Here is an 18984-nt window from a genome sequence, read left to right on the forward strand (position 1 = left end):
TAGTATAAAAACTGCTCAGGAAATTATGAAGCCTCTGGTAAGTCAGCTCTGCCCATAAGAATGTGTGAAATACGAATGGAGCTGTGACAGCTGCTGAGGCACCGGGGAGCAGCATTTTATTTATTTATTTTTAAGTGTTGTTCCAAAAAAATGCAGGGCAAAGTAATGCTTCTGCTGGGCTAAGGGACTTTGTAGATCACTAGGCTGCCATCATCAGAATCCTGGAAAGTTTTATTCATTTATTTTTTAAAGAAACCTCCAGCCTTATCTTGATGATGGAAGCTTTCTTTTTTAATGTCAGTCCTCCCCAATTGCGCTGATGTCCAAACCTTAAAAAGACAAGTGGAGGCTGATATCCATGCTGAAGACATGGTCATCATCTTTCTCCATGCAGAAGGGCATCATTCCTGACAATTCACAGTCTCTGCAGCCCTGGTAAAAGCTGTAATTTATGCCATTGATAGGGGTGCATTTGGGAACCTTTGTGTTTTTGCATCTGTTGGTGAATCTGTATCTTGAAATGTTTCATCCAGGTTGGGAACTGAGAAGTTCTTTTCAAACCGTTCATTTCAAAGAAGCATGTAACCTTTTTGCTTCTAGAATTAGAAGAATCTCCCTTAACTGTGAAGAGTGACATGGCTACTATTGTCAAGGTTATGCAGCTACCAGACTCAGGCCTTGAAATCCGGGACAGGATGTGGTTAAAAATTACCATCTCCAACGCAGTGATAGGTAAGCAGATCAAGGGGATGCTGGGGATAAAAAAAAAAAAAAAAAAAGGCTTTTTAGAAGTCAGATGCAGAAACTATATAACCTTTTTTTTTTTTTTTTTTTTTTTTAATCCTGTTATGATCTGGATTTTAATCTTGCTTATGAGTGAATTAGGTAATGTGAAGGTTACAATTCGATAAAGATTAACTTGGTTTTGGATGTTCCTGGGTCTCCTTTTCCTTTCTCTCATTTTAGGAGCAGATGTAGTTGACTGGCTTTACACGCACGTGGAAGGCTTCAAAGACCGGCGGGAGGCTAGAAAATATGCCAGCAGCATGTTAAAACACGGCTACCTCAGGCACACTGTGAACAAAATCACCTTCTCGGAGCAGTGCTATTATGTCTTTGGAGACCTCTGTGGCAGTAAGTTCACCATCTGTGAAGGGCAAAGCTGCGTGTGTGTTGTCTCTTCTGTGCTCTGAGCGTGCACAGAGGAGTCCTACAGGATCTCACAAGTGAACGTTTCAGAACAAGCCATTATTTGGAAGCTGCATGACAAGTGGTTGACATTTCCTGCTAGGCCAGCAGTTAGGCCATTTGAAAAATGAAGGACTCATCGAGTAGCACGTTGCATGGGGGCTCAAGGAAGCTGGCTTTATTTCTGGTGATGCCAGCCTCCTGCTTGTCAGTCACGCTCAGTTTCTGATCTATTAAACGGGGATCATTCCTCCCTGACTTACAGAAATGCTGCAAAGGTACATTAGTGCTCAGTGGTAAATATTAATGTCTGTTCCTACCATGTGTGATATCATGAGTGAACTCTGGAGACTGAGCCCCTTGTAGGCACCCGAAGTGCTGTGTAAGCCATTAGTAACATTCAGGAATCAGCTGCTAGGGAGGAGCACAGCTTTCACCTTCTCTTTTTTTTTTTTCCAGATATGGCTGCACTGAACCTCAACAATGGTTCCAGCGGAGCCTCGGATCAAGATACCCTCGCTCCACTTCCACATCCTGCTGCTCCCTGGCCGTTAGGCCAAGGATACCCGTATCAGTATCCTCTGCCCCCTCCGTGTTTCCCACCAGCATACCAAGACCCAGGCTTTAGCTATGGTAGTGGCAGTGCAGGGAGCCAGCAAAGTGAAGGTAAGCTGGTTAATCGGGTGTATATTTCTGCGGCTGCCATTATCCCTGACCATTTGCTTGACTTCCTTAGTATCCTTTGTGTTCCAGTCTTGTGGTTCTGTGCGCTACTTGCATGGATTTGGTGTGACTGCACTTAATCGAAAGCGTTTGTGTGTGTGATGGGGTGGGTTAGCCTTTCAGCTCTGTATTCAAGCTGCCAGCTGTGTTTTAAGTGAGTCAGTGCTGCATCCTCTTTGTAGTTGTGCTGTAGTTCTGGACCCCATGCAAAGTGCCAACTGGGAGCAACCAACCTTAAGGACTCAATCGTCCACCCTGTTAAATTAAAACAAAAATACAAGTTTTGACCCTATTTAGAGGTTGGAGCCACTACCAGCAGTGGGGGCTGCAGCTGCTTGGTATCGCTAGAAATTAGGCCACTGGGTTGCTGATGGAACAGGGATTAGAACCGTAGTGCTCTTGGCTTTTTGTTAAAGCTCAGTATAATCATTCCTTTTGCTTGTGTGAGACAAGTGTCAGGTGGCCAGCCAGCAGGTTTACAGGGCTGAAACACTGCTCACAGGGAGGAGAGTCTATTTTAGAATACATGATAGGGGAAAAAAAGATAATACTGCATGGATTAAAAACCTGACCTCCTCCTTTCCTGCTGTAGGTTCATTTTGTCATTCAGTTTTAAACCTTAGTAAGTAAAAATTATGTATTTTATGGCTGTACAGACAAGGCCCTACTGCTTTCTGCTTTTGTGCTTTTTTAATCACTTCCAAAGTGAACTTTGCTTTTGGAAATGCTGCCAGTAAAGAAAAGGTGAGGATTCCCTGCATTTTTATGATAAACATCCAGTAAACCTGGATGCAGCTTCTTCCTGTTTATCACAGCCAGTTAGGTTTTGCAAAATTGCACAGAAGGATTTCAGAACAGGAACTTGCTCATCAGATTTTAACACTACGGCTTCTCACCTTATCTCAAAATAAGCGTCTGTGAGGGTACTCGCAGTGGTATCCAGAGATTTTAGAACTGCAAGCTGATTGTGCTGGAAAGAATGTGAGCATTTGTTTTATTTTGGCAGCTGGTTCTGTGGGTAGCAGGCCATTAGATCTCTGCCCCTGGAATAGGAAAGGTATGGTATTTTATCCATGCAGCACGTGTTACTGGCAGAGAGCCTTACAAAAGGCAGCAAGAGTGTTTCATTTTGAAGAGTTCCAACTCTTTCCCTGTTCTTCATTTGGAAACTACACTGCTGTGTTGTTTCTTGTTTTGTAACCGTTATTCCCTTGTTTTGTTCTGAGCAAGCATTAGACTGAAGGATTCATAGAGGAATGGCTGACTCTAGGGGATTGGTAAGCTTCAAACGCCTCCATGATAATAATGACTTCACAGCATGACCATTTAGACTCTTGTGACCCAAATGTTTAGCTGTATTTTTTTCTTTTCTTTTCTTTTGAATTGTCTTGGACGCTCAGCCTGTCTCGATGCACAGTAGCCCAGTAGTGTGACATTAGCATATCAAGCTGCCTGCCCCCTGTGTGACTGTGCTGCAGCAGCCACAGAGAGAATGGCATCAGATAGCTCGCTGTCAGCTGTAATGGGAAAATCCCATCACTGGTCTCTTCACTGCCCTTCATAAAAATAAATGAAGCCTAGCTCCTAATTTATTAGTCCGATGTAATCACTCTGGATTGGACATATCTGCCAGTGTCCTTCCAGTGCGGGTTTACTCAAAGACATTTGAGCATTGTCCAGATGTTTCAGGCAGGTACAAAGAGCTTTGGGACACAAGATCGCACTGGTCACTCTCAGTGTAGAGTTAGAATTGGGTTTCACGTGTTCTCTCTGTTATGTGCTGAATTCACCTGGTGAATGAGGGTGCTGCTCCAGAGCCCAGAAAATGCCACGTTTCTGAGATGAATGCAGTGCCTTTGCTGATAATTCCAGACAAAAGACGAAGATTTGGGTCAAGGGACAGAATGAGGTGTGTTTTGGGAAGCAGGGGAGGACAATCTAGCAAAGTTTTCTGTGTTCAAGGTTCTGTTCTAATTTAGGTTGCTGCTTATTTCATCTGACTCTGCTGGTGGTACCCAGGGCTTAGGGTATTTAGAAAGTCACAGGCAGGCTTGCTGCTGGAACACCACTCATGTGAGGACGGGCTCCTCTGTAAAAGGTCACTGCTGTCACCACAGTTTTTAGGACAAGGTCACATCCCTGGTCAAGTAGGCGCTCACTGTGTGGAAGGATAGTGAGAGATCATCGGGTTACAGTCTGAAGAGACAGAAGAAGTAGTAAAGATGGATTTGGTCAAGCTCCAGGTTGTTACCATGAAATGAAGTCTGAGGCAGCTCGAGTCTCTTGGTTTAGGGGCTGGAGCGATGGCTGGAATTTGTATCTGGCAGTAACAGAAGGAAGGCTGATGGCAGTGTGTTGGGGCAGTGCTGAGCACAGCTTTTCTAGGCACCTCAGATGCAGATTTTTAAAATTCATTTTAAAGTTCGCCCTCCAAGACAGGCCAGTCCCCAGCTGCCAAGAAGGTGATATTAGATTGACTTTAGAATCAAGGACTAGAAGGATTTCTTAATTCTAGAAGGATTTCTTGATTCTTCTGTGACAGGCTTAAAAGGCATGTCAGGGAGAGAGTGAACCTTAGCATAACCAGAAGATAACAGCTATGCTGCTGGTTCTCAGACTGTTGTATTAGAGATGTTTTTTCTCTTCTTTCTGTTTGCCTGCCCTAAGCATCAGCTGTGGCAGACGGAAGGTTGTGAACATCTGTAGTTCAGGGTTGGAGCAGCTCTGAATCATTCTGCTTTTCCTGTTTCAGTGGCCCTAGAGACTCGGTGGCTCATCCAGAGTCAAAAGCTGGTCCCGTATTCCATGGGCTGGGGATCCTTGCTGGCAAGAAGGCAATCTTGCACTAGGGACTTTGGTTTAAGTCATTACTCAGTTCCAAAGGGCAGAAACTTAATGAGATATTATGTAGGGTTCTTTGTTCTGTTTTTAAAAGAATGATTAACTTGGGAACATCTCCTGACATCTGTCCTATCTCTGATGGTAACGGAGCATGACCTTCAGCTTTCTTGTAAAATCAGTTCCACAGTTTAGTGAACTCAGTTTATGTACCAGCAGCAGTCCTCTGGTTTTCTGAGTTGGTTTAGTGGCCTCTGCTGGGAATATCCTGCATGGTACTGATTCGTTCAATAAATAACTGGTTTTGAAGAGCTCTCCAACAACAAAGCACTGTAGTGATGGATTTCAGAAGGATCTGTCTACTGAGACTAACAAAAGGACATCTGGTAGCCTCAGGTGATTTAGCCTTGAGTGAGCATCTGCCCGGTGTGACCATACAGGAGAAGTCAAAAGGAGTTCCCTTTAGAAAAATGTCTGCCAACAGAAGATAGCAAAGGTGCAGACAGTCATAATTAGCTTGAACTTTGTTTGCTTGCGAGTCAGAACCCAAATGCCTGCTCCTTCCTTCCATTTTTGCCGCTGCCCTCTCAGGCAGCGAGGCAGTGGAGCAGGTGCCTTCAGCCCCTAGGTGTAAGCCAGCTGCTGCTTTCACTGTGCGAGCTCTGAAGGTGTCTCCGTGTCCCTGTGCATGGCACAACCTCGTCAGCTTCATTCCACCATTTGTCACTGCAAAATGCCATGAGCCACCGACAGCACGTTCAGGCCTGGTTGTGTCAGCATTGTCGCCATTCCAGCGGTCGTACCCGGATCCCTGGGTGTGCTGGGAGGAGCTGGTGCTGGAGCGGGCAGTGGAACTGTGAGCTAACTCTGCTTTTCTCTGTGTCCTTTCCTCCCCGCCTCGCGGGCTTCAGGAAGCAAAAGCAGCGGCTCGAACCGAAGCAACAGCGAGAACAGCAGGAGAGCTCTTGGCAGGGAGAAGGACCGCAAGTCGGCGGGCAGCGGCAGCGAGTCTGACCACACTGCCCGCAGCGGGGGTGGCGCCAGCGTCGTGCGTCGCGAGCGGCCCGTCAGCCAGCTCAGCCACCGGAGCCACGTCTCCGCCACCCACAGCGAGAGAAGCCACCACAGCCATCATTCGTACGGGCCTCCGGGAGTGCCACCCCTCTACAACCTCCCCAAGCTGGGCTCCAAAGTCTACGGGACGAGCGGCCCCCCCGGAGGGCCCCCGGTGAGAGAACTGAGCTCCGTGCCTCCGGAGCTGACGGGGAGCCGGCAGTCCTTCCAGAAGGCTATGGGCAACCCTTGTGAATTCTTCGTCGACATCATGTGAGAGAGGAAGTGCCTTCAGACTCTGCTCGGGGGAGGGCCGGGGTGGGTTGTTTTGGGGTGCGGGTGGGAAATCTGGTCGTTGCCGAACGCTCACCAGAAGAAACTCGGCTGTCTTGCATGTCACGCCTTCCTGGTTTGCAATTGTGTGTTGCAGAAAAACCGACAAAACAAACAAACAAAAACAACAACAAAAAAAAAGAGACAGAAACGATGAACAAAAAAAACCTCCTGGGATTGCTAAATATCAGCAAACTGATGGCATCTTTTTTTTTTTTTTTTTATCCTTTTATTTTTCTTTCTTCCCCTCTTGTTTTTGATTGTGGTTGGCTGGTGTATATTCACATCTTAATGAGCTTTGGTAACTGTGGCACCTACTTTCAGTGCAATTAGTGTATCTTTTTGGCTGATTCAAGGACTATTATTTCACATAACTCCTGGATTCCCAGTAATGCATAGTAGCACTTTTATTTTCCTCTGCTTTTTGCCCTACAAGGAAAAAAAAAAAAAAAGAGATTGTTGGCTGGTATCTGTGATACTGCCTCATAACGCTGTTTCCTGGATGCATCAGCCAGCGAGCTCAGCAGCCGTGGCACCTGCGAGCGTACAGACAAGACGTGCTTGGAAAGGAGCAGGCTCAAACCAGTTCCCAGCAGAAAGCAAAGTTGTGACTACCTTCTTCTACTGATTAGGGAGTGCAAATCGATCTTCGTTTTTTTCTTTAGGTATTATCCTGTCCAGGAAGTGGTGGAGTCTTGCTGCTGTTATGTGTTCCTCGTGCAAAACGTGTAGTGTTATTTCATTTGGTATCACGGTAGTGACTTTGTAGCTGCAGTCTGTTCCTGGGCATTTCCGTCACATCGCCGCTGACAGATGTGTCTGTTCTTTCTGGTTATACCGCGCACTTGCTTACTGGTTTTACAAGTTGTTCCCACAGAAATAGGATGATTGCTGCTATGCAATTGTTAGTGTAGCTGCAGCTATTCCCTACTGAAGGGATATTTATCCCGTTCTGTCAGAGACATAGGTAAATCCTGGCTCCCACTGGGACGTGGCTGTTCATCTCAATCACCTCTTTTTTCCATTCCTCATTTCTGAGCAGTATCTTCCTCTTTTTTCCCCAGCTTAATCTTTGCTTTGAAATAGAAACCCGGATATACCAAATCCCAACTGCAGTGTGGCACAAAGGAAAATGTTCTAAGCAAAGCTGGGGGCTAGTTGTCAGCAGAGAGGCCAGAGGGTGTTTGGAGAGCAGCTCGTAAATGATACAATGAGTACATCATACACCTGACACAGAGTGGGACCTGAGCTAAAACTCCTGCTGGGGAGCTTTAACTTTGCTGCTGTGTATCCCCAAGGTTTCCTGACTGTGCATTCTTCGCTCTTGGGCTATGGACACTTCGTAAGTGTGTTCAGGAACCTTCTCTGATGTTTAAGAAGCTTTTTAAAAACTATCTGAATGAGGAGATGGGAAGAGCACACCCACACTCACTTATGGGGGCTCATGTAATGGGAAATGGGTGTTAATCTGCAGTCACTCAGTGGCATTTGACCATGGGGCCATGCCTCAGTTAAATCCTTTGTTAGCTACCTGTTTCTGGCAGGCTTTAGGACAGGTGCTTTAAAATCAGTCTTTACTGTATATAAGCATTTTCTTCACTGATAAGAAGCTTTTTGTTACGTTCCATGCTTTATGGGTAGTGTGACTACCCAAGATGAATGTTAAAAGAGAACGTGGCTTTCTCACTAAATACATGTAGTTCATGTTCCTTTGTCACCTTGAAAAATTGCTCTTCAAATGCCATTTTTATATTGTTCATTCTGATGGATTTTTTTGTCACTACTTCTTTTCTTATGACAGCTCTGTGTGTAAACACATCCCTTATACAGAAGTCAAGTAACTTTTACAAATGTCTGTGTTAATCAGAGACTTAAGTCTCACTTTCAAAAGGGAGCTAAGCAGTTAGGAAGCTGTGTCACTCAGAGTAGATACCCAAATTACTGGGCTTCTGAACTACCTGAGTGCTTTTGGACTGCTTTCTTTCCAAAAATCTCCCCCAAATCCATATAACATTTCTGACAGTGGTGCTTTCTTCATAATCTATCTGATGGGCTAGTGTAGATTGCAGACTTGGTGATGACTTGTTGAAAAGAATGGCACTACCTGAAGCTTGACTGTGCGAGAGAATCCTTTCCTTTCCTTTCCTTTCCTCCTCCCAGCAACACAGCAAAGACACTAACTAAACGGAGAAAACCATTTTGAAAGATCGACATTGGAAGCAATGAAATAAATCAGGGTAAAAAAAAATCTGTACTTCTGCTATGTCTCCAGGAGACACTATGAAGGAGTCTGTGACTTTCCTGACAATCACTAGTGCTTCTACTTTTAAATCAATTTTAACTTTCCTGGTCTCTTATATATTATGATTTTTCTGGCCCGCTTTGTCTTAAGGCAGAACTCGCAGGGCCAGAGGAAAAGACTGTCATTGGAATAAGATAATTCCAAAAGGGATAAAAACCGGGGGCTGAGCTTTTGCCCATGGAAGAATCGTGTTTAATTTCCTCATGTTTTTTCAAGAGTTGCAGTTTACACACTTGCTGGTTTTTTATTTTTTTGTCTTGTTGTTGTGCTGTTGGCAGAAACTGTTCTGTGTCTTGCTGCTCTTGGCTGCGCTGTTGAACTGCCCGTGTTAAATACTTCTGTGTTTGTGGGTAACTCTGGAACGAGGCTGACAGTCCGGAACATAGGTGTGGGGAAGCATTCGTCTGCTGAGGAAACGAGGCTGCTAAATCTGCCTGAGTTAGCTTCACCCGAGACCAGGCATCCATTTCAGGCAAATAGGAATTGCTCCGAGCGTACTGCCAGGTCTGCAAGTTGCTTGATGCTGCAGAGCACGTAGAGCCTGCTATTGACAGAGCGGTAGGAGAATGTAAATGACCATGTTGTGAACAGTGCAATACATAGTGGCCACTGCGTGGAAAAAAACACAAAAAACTTAAGTGTGTCCCCCCGTTGTGTACAGTAGAGGGGCTGGCTTGACTTCATGGAAAGTTAGGCCTGAACCATTGCTAGCACTTAATTTTCACAAGTGAATGAAGACGGAAGATGTCTTGAATCCCACCCTTGGCTTTTGCTGCATGTGCATTTCTCTTTTTATGTAATAGTGGGGGGCTGGGGCCGATCTGTGCAAGTTTCTCCTGCTGGGTACAGTACAACGTGCAGAAAGAAGTGCCGCTGGTGCCGAGGAAGCTACTTGCAGTAGGAAGTACTGTGCCAGGTGGAGGAAATTGTGGAGGCTGCAGTCCCGCGGAACTGTCTTTCTCTCTTATCAGGGCCTGAAATTTCTCTCTGATTTAATTGTCAAGTAACTGGCACTGACTGGGCTCTAGAATGTATGGCCTGCCCTTCCAGCTACACTGAGAAGCAGTGGGTTTGTTACACGGGGCACTGAGACAACCTCACAACAGGAGCCTTAAATAGCTGACATGTTTCTGATTCTGCAAATGAGACCTTCAGCATCTGCCCATGCCCTGCAGCTGGGCTTAATGTTCACGCATACCTGCCGGCGGCTTTTAGCAAGGACTGCCAGGTATGTTTGGAAGATCAGAGAAAACTTGGAGAAAATAGTTTGGGATGACGTCTCCTGTCCAAAGGAGTTAGTATCTGTGGGGGTGATGTACCCACCCGATGTATTAACTCCGAGGAGTAAGGTTTTTTTGGCAAATAGTCTTAAAAGCACTGCTATTGTCTTTTACCTCCCGTTAATAAATTTCCTTTTCAAAGGTAACAGTCCCCTTGACACTTTATCCAAAGGTATATTGGATGGCAAGCAATGATGCACAGACATTGACTTTTGATATTATTTTTGTTCTGTTCAAATGGGCAGTCCCATCTTGAGACTTGACAGCTCATGAGTTGATGTAATTGTTTTTGTTTTGCATTTAACTGGATTGTAATAAGATTGACTTAAAATTATTAATTCTAATCAGTGATTAGAAATACATGTAAAGAATTTTATGTACAGTAGAGGAACAAAGTTACATGATTTTAAATAATGAAAACCCAGACTATCACCTATTCTAGAATTGGTTCTACTCAAAGAGTGACCTCTTACTAGCATGGACTGCACTGTTCCTGTTAAATGTCTATTGCATAATTGAATTCTTTTTTGTAGATATTGTATTAAAACCCAAGTGTCTGTATAGTTAATATATAGCTGCTTATGTGTAAATGCTATTTTAAACACTAAAAAGCTTTTAATTTTATGTGATAACTGCAGTGTATGTCTTCAGTTCTTTGCACTACTTTAATTCAAGAATGAATTACTGGTTCAATCTTACTCTTTTGTTTTTTCTTTCCCCTGCCCTCACTGAAGTTTCGTCCTCTCTGCAGAAGAAGGTTGCTCAGGAGCTAATGATAGGGAGCAGGATTCTGTGTTTTGATGGTGCTTCAGAAGTGCTGACAGTTCAGGGTATGATGGGAGCCCTGTAAATGTTCACAGCTAAACTGGGTCACAGCCGATTAAAATGCAGAGGTCTTACTTCTAATGACATCTGACTGGAAATACAAGACCCTGCCATTCATCAGAGGTGCTGTAGCTTTGAGGTAATGACTAATACATCAGTGCAAAAATAATGCTCACTTCATTAATTCCCCCTCCTCTTAATTACCGGGCTTTTCCCTCTCTCAGTTTGGCAGGACTAGGTATGCAGGAAAGGCTGCAGAAAGTTTGTGGAAGTAAAAGCGTCCTGTTACAAAGAGAAGAGCTGGAACAAGTTTTTCTGCCTGCAAACCCCGGAGAGGAATCTGCTGGTAGATCCCAGCAGTGTATTCAGCTGGTTCATGGGAATATTCCCCTTCTTCTGGACTCTGCACGCAAACTGCAGCAGAGACAAGCTAGGATCGTTAGGACACCTCTTGCAGACTAACTGGTAAAGCTGAAACTGGTGTATTTACAGCATAAGGACACTCAGCCTCCCTGTAAGGTCAGAGGGATTCACGTACAAAGAGCCACCACGGCTTGATGCGAGGCAGGTTCCCTCTTTTTAGCTGGTAGAGATCCAGCTGATGGAGAAGATACAAAGAAGGAGACACCTATTACAAATGGCACAATTCTGTAATGGAGATATATGAAAGTCTATGAAATGATCTTGCAGAATTTCCCATATTCTCCTTTCCAAGCCATGTTTGTTTGCATAGGACACCAAATGATCTAGCCAGCCTTTTCCCAGTTAGCTAAATGTTAAATGATCAGAATTTGCACATGTGCTTGCAGCCTGTTACTGCAGGAGCCTGATGGACTCCAGCTGACCTAGTCTGAATTGTCTGCAGGTGACTGGCACTGGCTGAACACTTTAATCAGGTACTTTGCCCTTTTCCTCCTACTCCCCTCAAAAAACAAAAAGAAAAATCAGGCTATTGTGGCTCTAGCTCTGCTGCCAGAAAGAGAAGTGGTAAAGGTAAATCGTTTTTTTCCTTCTTTATCTCTGGAATGGTGATCAAAAATTACTGCTGCTCTGCTACAAAACAATCGCAGCACTGAAGTGAGGAATGCTGCTGCGATCCTCAGGTGCTACAAGATGCTTACGAAGACTTGCTGTGGTCTCCAGACACAAGGACTTCGAGTCTCCAGGTCAGATTTTTACTGTCTTTAATAATGCTGAGGAATGGTTTTGTGCAATGGTTCACGTTTTTCAGGTACACCAGGAAAATTTTATGTGCAGGTAGCAGCAGAAATAAGGACAGCTAGATTTGCAATGCACCAATTTATTTTTTTAAAAAGACTGAAAATATTCTATGTTTTAGATTCATTTGATTCTTTAATTGAGCTGAATTGATGAGTTAACTTCTAATAACACTTAATGGGTAGGTGGAAAAGCTTTATGTCTGAAATGGGGAGTAAAAGAGCAGTGTAGTTGCTTGTCAAGGTAGATGGGGGAAAAAAATCCTTGAGAAATTTTACTCTCCTGTTTGGTAATAATGTCAGTTAATGATAAATTTGTTCCATTTTCACTTCTTGTGGTTCGCCACCTCTACACTGATGCAATTTATTGCAAAAGGAGTGTAGAATAAAGGTTGTTTAAAGGATACAAAACCCCACCATGTACAGCCTTTTTAGTAAAATCCTGGGTTTTACTTTGAAAAAGCACTTTTACTTTGAAAAGCACAAACTAGAATAGTTGCTTAACTTCAGTAACATGAAATCAGCTTTTTAACAATTGTATTAGAGTCCAGTTGCAATTTTGCCAGGTTTATGAACGGGTAAGTATGGTAGCATTGGTTAAAGATGTTAGATGGAGTTGTATCCTTTGCTTTTGAATTGAAGTAGAGATGCTATCATCATTCCTCCTTGATACGGCACAGTAGAATATAAATATCTCTACTGCATTGCATTAAAACATTAGGGAAAATAGCACCAGAGTGAGAGCTGCCGCTTTTCTTGACTTTTTGGAGAAAGAGACTGAGTGGGTAATATTTAATAATTATTGGCTCACAGGGGATAGTTCAGGATATCTATCTAACCACCCCATAATAACAGGAGAGGTAAAACACATCAGGCACGCTGAGGAGAGGGCAGGCCTTCCTCTCAGCTGTGTCAGGGTCTGCAGTTCTAAGCTGCTTGTCTGGAGACTTCAGCATTTGTGGTGATCCCTGAAGCTGCCGAGTCAGCTCTGTCACGCCGAAGGTGCTGCAGTGTCGATTTTGCAATGCCTTGGAGCTGGCAGGGTGGACCTGTAGGCCAGGGGAGTTTGCACACCTACAAGAACAGACAGGAATAACACCTGCATGTGAACCAGTCCTACTGGCCTGTAAAAGGTTTCGGTACAAACGTATTCTCCTAGCAGGAGGAAGGTGAGGCTTTATGCAATTTCCCTGTATTATAAAGTTCTTTATACCCTGTGCATGGGGCAGGAGGTCTAAAAAAGCTCCATAATATGTGATACTGGCAGATCCTTCATCCATTTCTTGTCTTGTGCCTAGACACTTATGTTGTCTGCAGCTTTGGCACTTGTGTATTTCTGAGGAGCAAGAGAAGGGAAGTGAGGGGCGAGTCCTGCTGTCTCGACCCTCTGTTCTCACAGGTTTCATTTTCTGGCACACACACACTTCTGCAACACCTGCATGCCCTGCTGCTGCATTATCTGCACCCTTACAGCAGCTTCCTTCATCAAATCTGGAACCTTTCTGTCCTTCCAGCAGTATAACCTGCTGTGCTCTGTCTTCCACTGGATTCTGCTGGAGTTTTACCACAAGGTTTTAGCCTTCTGTATTTTCAGTGAATTTACAGAGAACTCGAAAGCTATCTTATACCTCCCATCACAGGAGACAAACCAGCCCCTGTGCTAGGACCAGCTCAGAGCAGTTTTTCCTTTAGAAGTATTTCTTTGTCATGTAAAACTATCATTACTACCTGTTCTGGTAAATTTGATACTGAATGGGGCAAGCTGCTAGCCGTTCTGGATATGAGAATTCCCCTGCTGTCCAGTGAACTGGGGACGTGCTACATATATGAGCAGAAGTTAGAGATATTTCTTATTACTCAAAGTGTTTGACTGACTTTGTCCCCTTTGCAGAACGTCCCCGTGGGTAAGAAATGTTTCTCCCTGGTGATGTGTGTTTTTTGAGATAGGAAGAACTTTTTGCTATGATTTTGGATACTGTGATTTGCACTTCAGTGTGTCTTGTCCTCATTTCCATGTTCTTTGCAAACACATTAATGCCATACAAATGAGTGAATTGGTATTTGAATAGGTAATATACTTTCCATATCACACGTACAGCTGCTCTTACATCTCAGAATGGTTTCTACAGATTTTGTGACAAAGTCAAGAAAATTCCAAAAGATTTTTTTTTCCACGGTAAACATTATTTAACAGAAATTTAAACATTTATTTTGGAAGGTTCAGCTTTTTGTTTCACAATGACATTAAGATGACTCGTACTATATGAAATTTAAACAGAACCATCTTGTTGTAATATAGACAGCTCCTGTTGAGGCTACAGTGGGTCTGGTTTATTGTCTGGTCATTGGGAGTCTCCCTCAGTCTCCTCTTTGATGGAATTCTGGAAATAATTCATGGTGTTCAAGTCAGGCTTGAGCAAGATGATGTAGCACTTAGGGATGTAGTAGGTCCCCAGGATACCCAGGGTGAGCATCAGGATGGTACTGATCTGTGTAACAGCCCTGAGAACTGTCTTCAGGGTGGCAAAAATAGCGACGAAGAAGATCCAGATGATGAAGTAGATGAGGAAGGCAAACGTGATCCCCCTGGCGACGTTGTACTTCTTACCAGGAGCATCCACCATGAAGGTGCAGAGGAAGCAGACGATGGCCAGGCAGCTGTTGTAGCCGTGCATCAAGGCAAAGGCCAGCCAGGACCTGGTGTCACACACCAGCAGAACCTCGCTGCGCAGCGACTTGTAGTCGGACCGCAGGCCGTCAGGGCCCAGGTGGAGGTAGGAGACACAGAACAAGCACTCAGTGAGGAGGCACAAGGCGACGACGAGCCAGGCCCTCCTCTGCGTCACCCAGGGCAAGAAGGTGGGGGCCCAGCGAGGGAACTCGGTCAGGAGGGTGATCTCGAGGGACTTGGCGAGGAAGGTGGAGAAGCAGGCGTTGAGGCACAGGGCGTACACAACCTGCTGCGTGGTACAGAGCCTGTCGCTGGGCTTCCCGATGTAGAGGCAGGAGCTGAGGCACAGCAGCGCGAGCGCGGACAAGGCGAGGAGGTTCCGATCGCCTCCAGAAGCCTGCACGACGGGCGTCTCGAGGTTCTTAAAAAAGAGCACTGCTGTCAGACACGTCAGGCATAAGGTGATGGACGTCAGCGTCAGCAAGGCGACGGTGAGCGGCTCGTTCCAGAAGAGGTACCGCTCGCTGCGGTCGTAACACCGCGTGCTCCGCACAGGGGACCACTGATGCTCCAGGCAGGGGGTGCAGGTGGAGCTGTCTGCAAAGTGGCAGTGAGGAGGTGATGGCTGTGCAGGCAGTCCGGGAGGAAGGCTCAGCTATGCCTACTTCCCCCCTTCCCGATCGGATCGGATCTCCAAAGCTTGTGATTTTTTCCATCTCCTTTTCTCTCTACTTCCCCACCCTCCCCACAAAAGGATCCACGTATTTCTTGCCTTTGTTTCCTTTCCCCAAGAAGGATCACCACCTTCCAAAAGACCCCAGAATTTCATCATGTGCTTCTCAACTTGTTGAGACTCCAGAATTTCATCATACCCTTCTCTCATATACCTCAGAGATAAAACATACATGTCCTTACCTATTCTCTTTGGGATCAACGGGGGAAGGTCCCACACAGAAGGGAGACACAAATTGTGCCCTGGCATTGCTTTGTGGAGGAGGAGCCCACAACTGGCCCTGTTGAGCTCTGAGCCTGTGTGACCTCAAGTGGTAGGAAGACATAGTACAGGTAAAGCCAGGGCCGTTCGCAGACCTCACCTTTAGAGCTGTAGAAGGTGTTCTCTGGACAGTCTCTACAGTCGTAGCAGCAGAGGTGGAACCCTTTTATTTGTCTGATTTGTCCTGGTTTACACTCTCTAAAGCACTCCGATGTAGGCTCCTAAACAAAAGGGTAAATAAGTGTCAGCCAGGCACCTTGAGAAGTACCACATCACCAAATTGAAAGACTTTGGCTCTGCTTTGCTGGTGTCACATCTGTGTTTGAGTCCTAACTGGTGCTGGGAAAACCTTTTTCTAGTTTGGCATAGTGGAGATGGATTACAGGTTTGCAGGGAAGCAAGAGTAGCATGCGGGCTAGGAGCTCCTAGTTAACAGTTCTGATGAAGTGGGGGAAAAAAAAAGTTTATTTAATCTTGTTATTGTTTGTGCATTTGCCCACCCTCTTTACCTTTTTATCTGCAGTGTGAAAATGGATCTGGGACTTGTTGATGTACAGGGACTCTTCATAGTCTCCCACAGGCAGATATGTAAAGGTGCCATTTTTCCAGTCCCATAATATAAGCTTGTAGCCAGTGTTTGTGCCATGGGATTCATCAAACCTGAAACTCTGGCCATTTACTGTGAACGTGAAGGTATTCATGAAGTGCAGCAGCTGAGGAGAAAATGAAAAATGATAATAGACACCAGTACAGCTGATACTTTTGCTTGGAGTATGATAATGCAGGAACCTAATTGCTGGCTGGTATCGTTGTCCCTTACAGGGGCTGAGATTGCAGCTATCAGCCTTCTGGTGAATGTTCCCCCCCTCTCTGTCTGGCTGTGTGCAGCTCTGATGGCATAAATTGGATGAAAAACTGGATGAAAAATTGCTCCTTGTCCCCCTGACCTTACTCACCTGCCACGACCTGATGGTTGCTTTGGGACACCCTTGGTGGGTGCAGCCCAGGGCCCTGTGCAGCGCGTGGGCCACGCTGTGCACTGCAACATGCACTGGTTGGATTTGGGAACGGCTTAATATGGGCGAGATGTCGTGCAGAGAGATGTGGTCACACTGGTTGCAGGCCGTGCCCAGCCCACCAGAAGCCATGCGGTGGTACTCCTCTCTGGACTCCTGGCAAAATTCATCCTGCTGGACCGAGGTAAAGAGGTCGGCGACGTATTCCTGGAAGCCAGGGACTGGGCTTGCTTTCATAATGAAGCCTAAAACCGTTCCGATGCTCTGGATGTTTGAGGTGGAGGAAGCTATGTCAGACAACAGCCAGGCTTCCGTGCCAATCCAGACTTTTTTGCTTAGTCCCATGCTGATGCTTTGTTCCAGCAAGGCCCGTGCTGGCTGCGTGAAGGCAAAAAGGACAATGATGTTGACTTTGGTCTTGTTAATGAGCTCAACTGTCTCTTTCAGTTTGATTTTAGCCTTGGGGTCTGTGAGGTCTGTGGGAATTAGCCCCTCGTAAGCGACACAGATGCTGTAATTTCCAACGTTGCGCAAGAAGAGCTCCTGGGCTCCTCGGCCATATTCGTCATCGCTTCCAATGGTGGCAATCCAGTTCCATCCAAACTTGTTGAGCAGCAGGACCACGGCTTCCACCAGCTTCTTGTCGCTGGGAACAGTTCGGTAAAACGAGGGGTACAGCTCCTTGTTGCTGAGCTTCTCGCTGCTGGCCCCATAGCTGACCTGCAGGTTGGAGGATCAGACAAAATGAAGCAAAGAGGAGAGCTGAGGAAAGCGTTCACAGTCCAGATCACTCTTCCCCCTTGCTCGTTCAGTCTCAGGACTCCAGATTTTCAAGAAAGGTGGGTCAGGATTGTGGGAAGGAAGAACTCACCTGAAGGGATGGGTCCGTTGTGGCTGCATTTACCAAAAGATCTCTAAACTGGCCCTGTCGCCTGCCTCTGGTAGTGCTGTCATGCAGGGCTGTCCCCTTCCACTGCCCTTTGTGTCCATCCTCACAGCACCCTTGTCTTTAATGATAACAGTAATAGCTACTTCCAACAAAGAGTGACCTCCCTAGGATTCAGCAGTACCTGAACTCAGGGCTAATTTTACCTGCCTGCTATAGCTCTTTGTTGTGGTAGCTGAGTACTCACAGCCACAGATGTATTTTCCGGAGATCCTCCCAATTTACACTGGGAGCTCTGCTAATTATAATTTTACCTGGATCACAGAGCAGTGAGAGTTACCCCTCTCTTCTCTGGGAAGTGAGACACTGAAGTGTGTGCCAGGCAGGCAGTTTATTGACCTACTCAAGATCTCACAGGAAATCTATGGCAAAGGCTTCAATCTGCACTTTTAATGGCCCAGGTTCAAAGGCAGACACTGTTGTTGGATTAGATGATTTCTGAAGGTACCTTCTGACTGAACTATTGTATTCTATTCAATCCCTTCCCCGCCAAAAAGAATTCTTGTTTTTACAGTCTCTTTACCTGTGGGATCAAGAAAAAGCTGAATAGCTTGGCCGTCACCAGGCAGAGATCTGATTTATGTGGTCCAATGACAGCAGTCACGCGAGGCTGGTAGTTGGTGTAGTTGCACACTACTCCAATGCCTGTAGTGCCGTTTCGGGTCAGAAATAGCAAGCTGGGCTGTAAGGCTGCCAGGGGCTCAAAGCAGGTGTCATAAATGTCATAGCCCAGCTTTACTCCCGGCAGAAGTGACGTGGAGTTGTTGATCTGATCAATAGCAAACTTCATCCCGAGGGCCCATATTAGCCCATCTACAAATAACCTGCAAGAAGAGGAGACAGGGAATTACACGATACACCAGTGCTGTTGTCATGGTGGTCAGCTTATTCCACGTTCTCTGACATTTTAGCATCCTGTCCGTAGCGTCAGCTCCATCTGAAGTTTGGCTGCATCAAGAAAACATATGAACTTTTTCCATTTCAGAATCAGAAATGGCACGGTGATGACACAGCACGCTCTTTGTTTCCATCTCGCCTCTGATGTTAGCCCACGAGACCATCAAGTGCTATCCAAAGGACTATTTCTTCCTCTCCCCAGCCCAAGTGACCAAATTTAACACGTACAAATGAAGCTGATGTTCCTCTTACCTTTCACACACAACTAATGTGGGCTCTGATCGTGCCGTCAGGTTTATGGTGTCCATTCCAAAAGGGAACAAGCCTCCAATGATATAGTCGCCAGGCCTTCTGAACTGAGTTGAGAGGCATGTGGGTTTGAGAGCTACTGCGTAACCAAAGCTCAAGCCCAGGAGCAGGTAAGGGAGCATTATTTGTCTATTTTGGAGACAATGTTTCATGGAAGTGATAAAATGTGGGAGAGGGAATGTGGGCAGGGGATCCAGTCTCAGTAGGTCCTGGGAAATCATTTTAAATAGAACCCCGAGAGATGAAAATCACATGGAGAAATTTGCTTAGCAAACTGCGTTAGATGTGTAACTCTATGCTCAGTGGGCAATAGTCAAATAGGCAGCAGTACCCAATGCGTGTCCTTGGTTGCAAACCGCTGGCCTAGTCCTGCTTTCCTTTACTCAGTACAG

At 45.5% G+C, this 18984-nt stretch overlaps 2 protein-coding genes across 8 annotated transcripts in view; one reads left to right on the forward strand and one right to left on the reverse strand.

Moving 5' to 3' along the window:
- DVL1 (dishevelled segment polarity protein 1) overlaps positions 1 to 18984 on the forward strand; it is an 88065-nt gene that overhangs the window by 65820 nt on the left and 3261 nt on the right. For 2 of the 7 annotated variants that reach the window (XM_068658319.1, XM_068658318.1), the window contains exons 12-16: positions 601 to 732; positions 967 to 1134; positions 1648 to 1854; positions 5661 to 11708; positions 16247 to 18702. In XM_068658319.1, coding sequence (XP_068514420.1) covers positions 601 to 732; positions 967 to 1134; positions 1648 to 1854; positions 5661 to 6079 — 926 coding nt within the window. In that variant the 3' untranslated portion in view covers positions 6080 to 11708; positions 16247 to 18702. Of the gene's footprint in view, positions 1 to 600; positions 733 to 966; positions 1135 to 1647; positions 1855 to 3141; positions 3189 to 5660; positions 11709 to 16246; positions 18703 to 18984 lie in introns of those variants that run through there. The other 5 variants (XM_068658316.1, XM_068658317.1, XM_068658314.1 and 2 more) reach the window with 5 other exon arrangements.
- Positions 13937 to 18176, reverse strand: TAS1R3 (taste 1 receptor member 3). Its single transcript, XM_068658312.1, has 5 exons — positions 17910 to 18176; positions 16381 to 17160; positions 15934 to 16137; positions 15525 to 15645; positions 13937 to 15027 (listed from the first exon to the last, which is right to left on the reverse strand). The coding sequence occupies exons 1-5, from the start codon at positions 18174 to 18176 to the stop codon at positions 14102 to 14104; spliced, it is 2298 nt and encodes a 765-aa protein (XP_068514413.1). The 3' UTR covers positions 13937 to 14101.

Source organism: Anas acuta, chromosome 22, assembly GCF_963932015.1.
Source record: "Anas acuta chromosome 22, bAnaAcu1.1, whole genome shotgun sequence".
NCBI classification, from domain to species: domain Eukaryota; kingdom Metazoa; phylum Chordata; class Aves; order Anseriformes; family Anatidae; genus Anas; species Anas acuta.

Coding starts and splice junctions, on each gene's coding strand:
- TAS1R3 (XM_068658312.1), bottom strand. CDS start 18,176: ATGAAGTTTGCTATTGATCAGATCAACAACTCCACGTCACTTCTGCCG. Junction 16,138..16,380: donor CAACCATCAGGTCGTGGCAG/GTGAGTAAGGTC, acceptor TTTTCTCCTCAG/CTGCTGCACTTCATGAATAC. Junction 15,028..15,524: donor CACCTTCTACAGCTCTAAAG/GTGAGGTCTGCG, acceptor GCCACTTTGCAG/ACAGCTCCACCTGCACCCCC.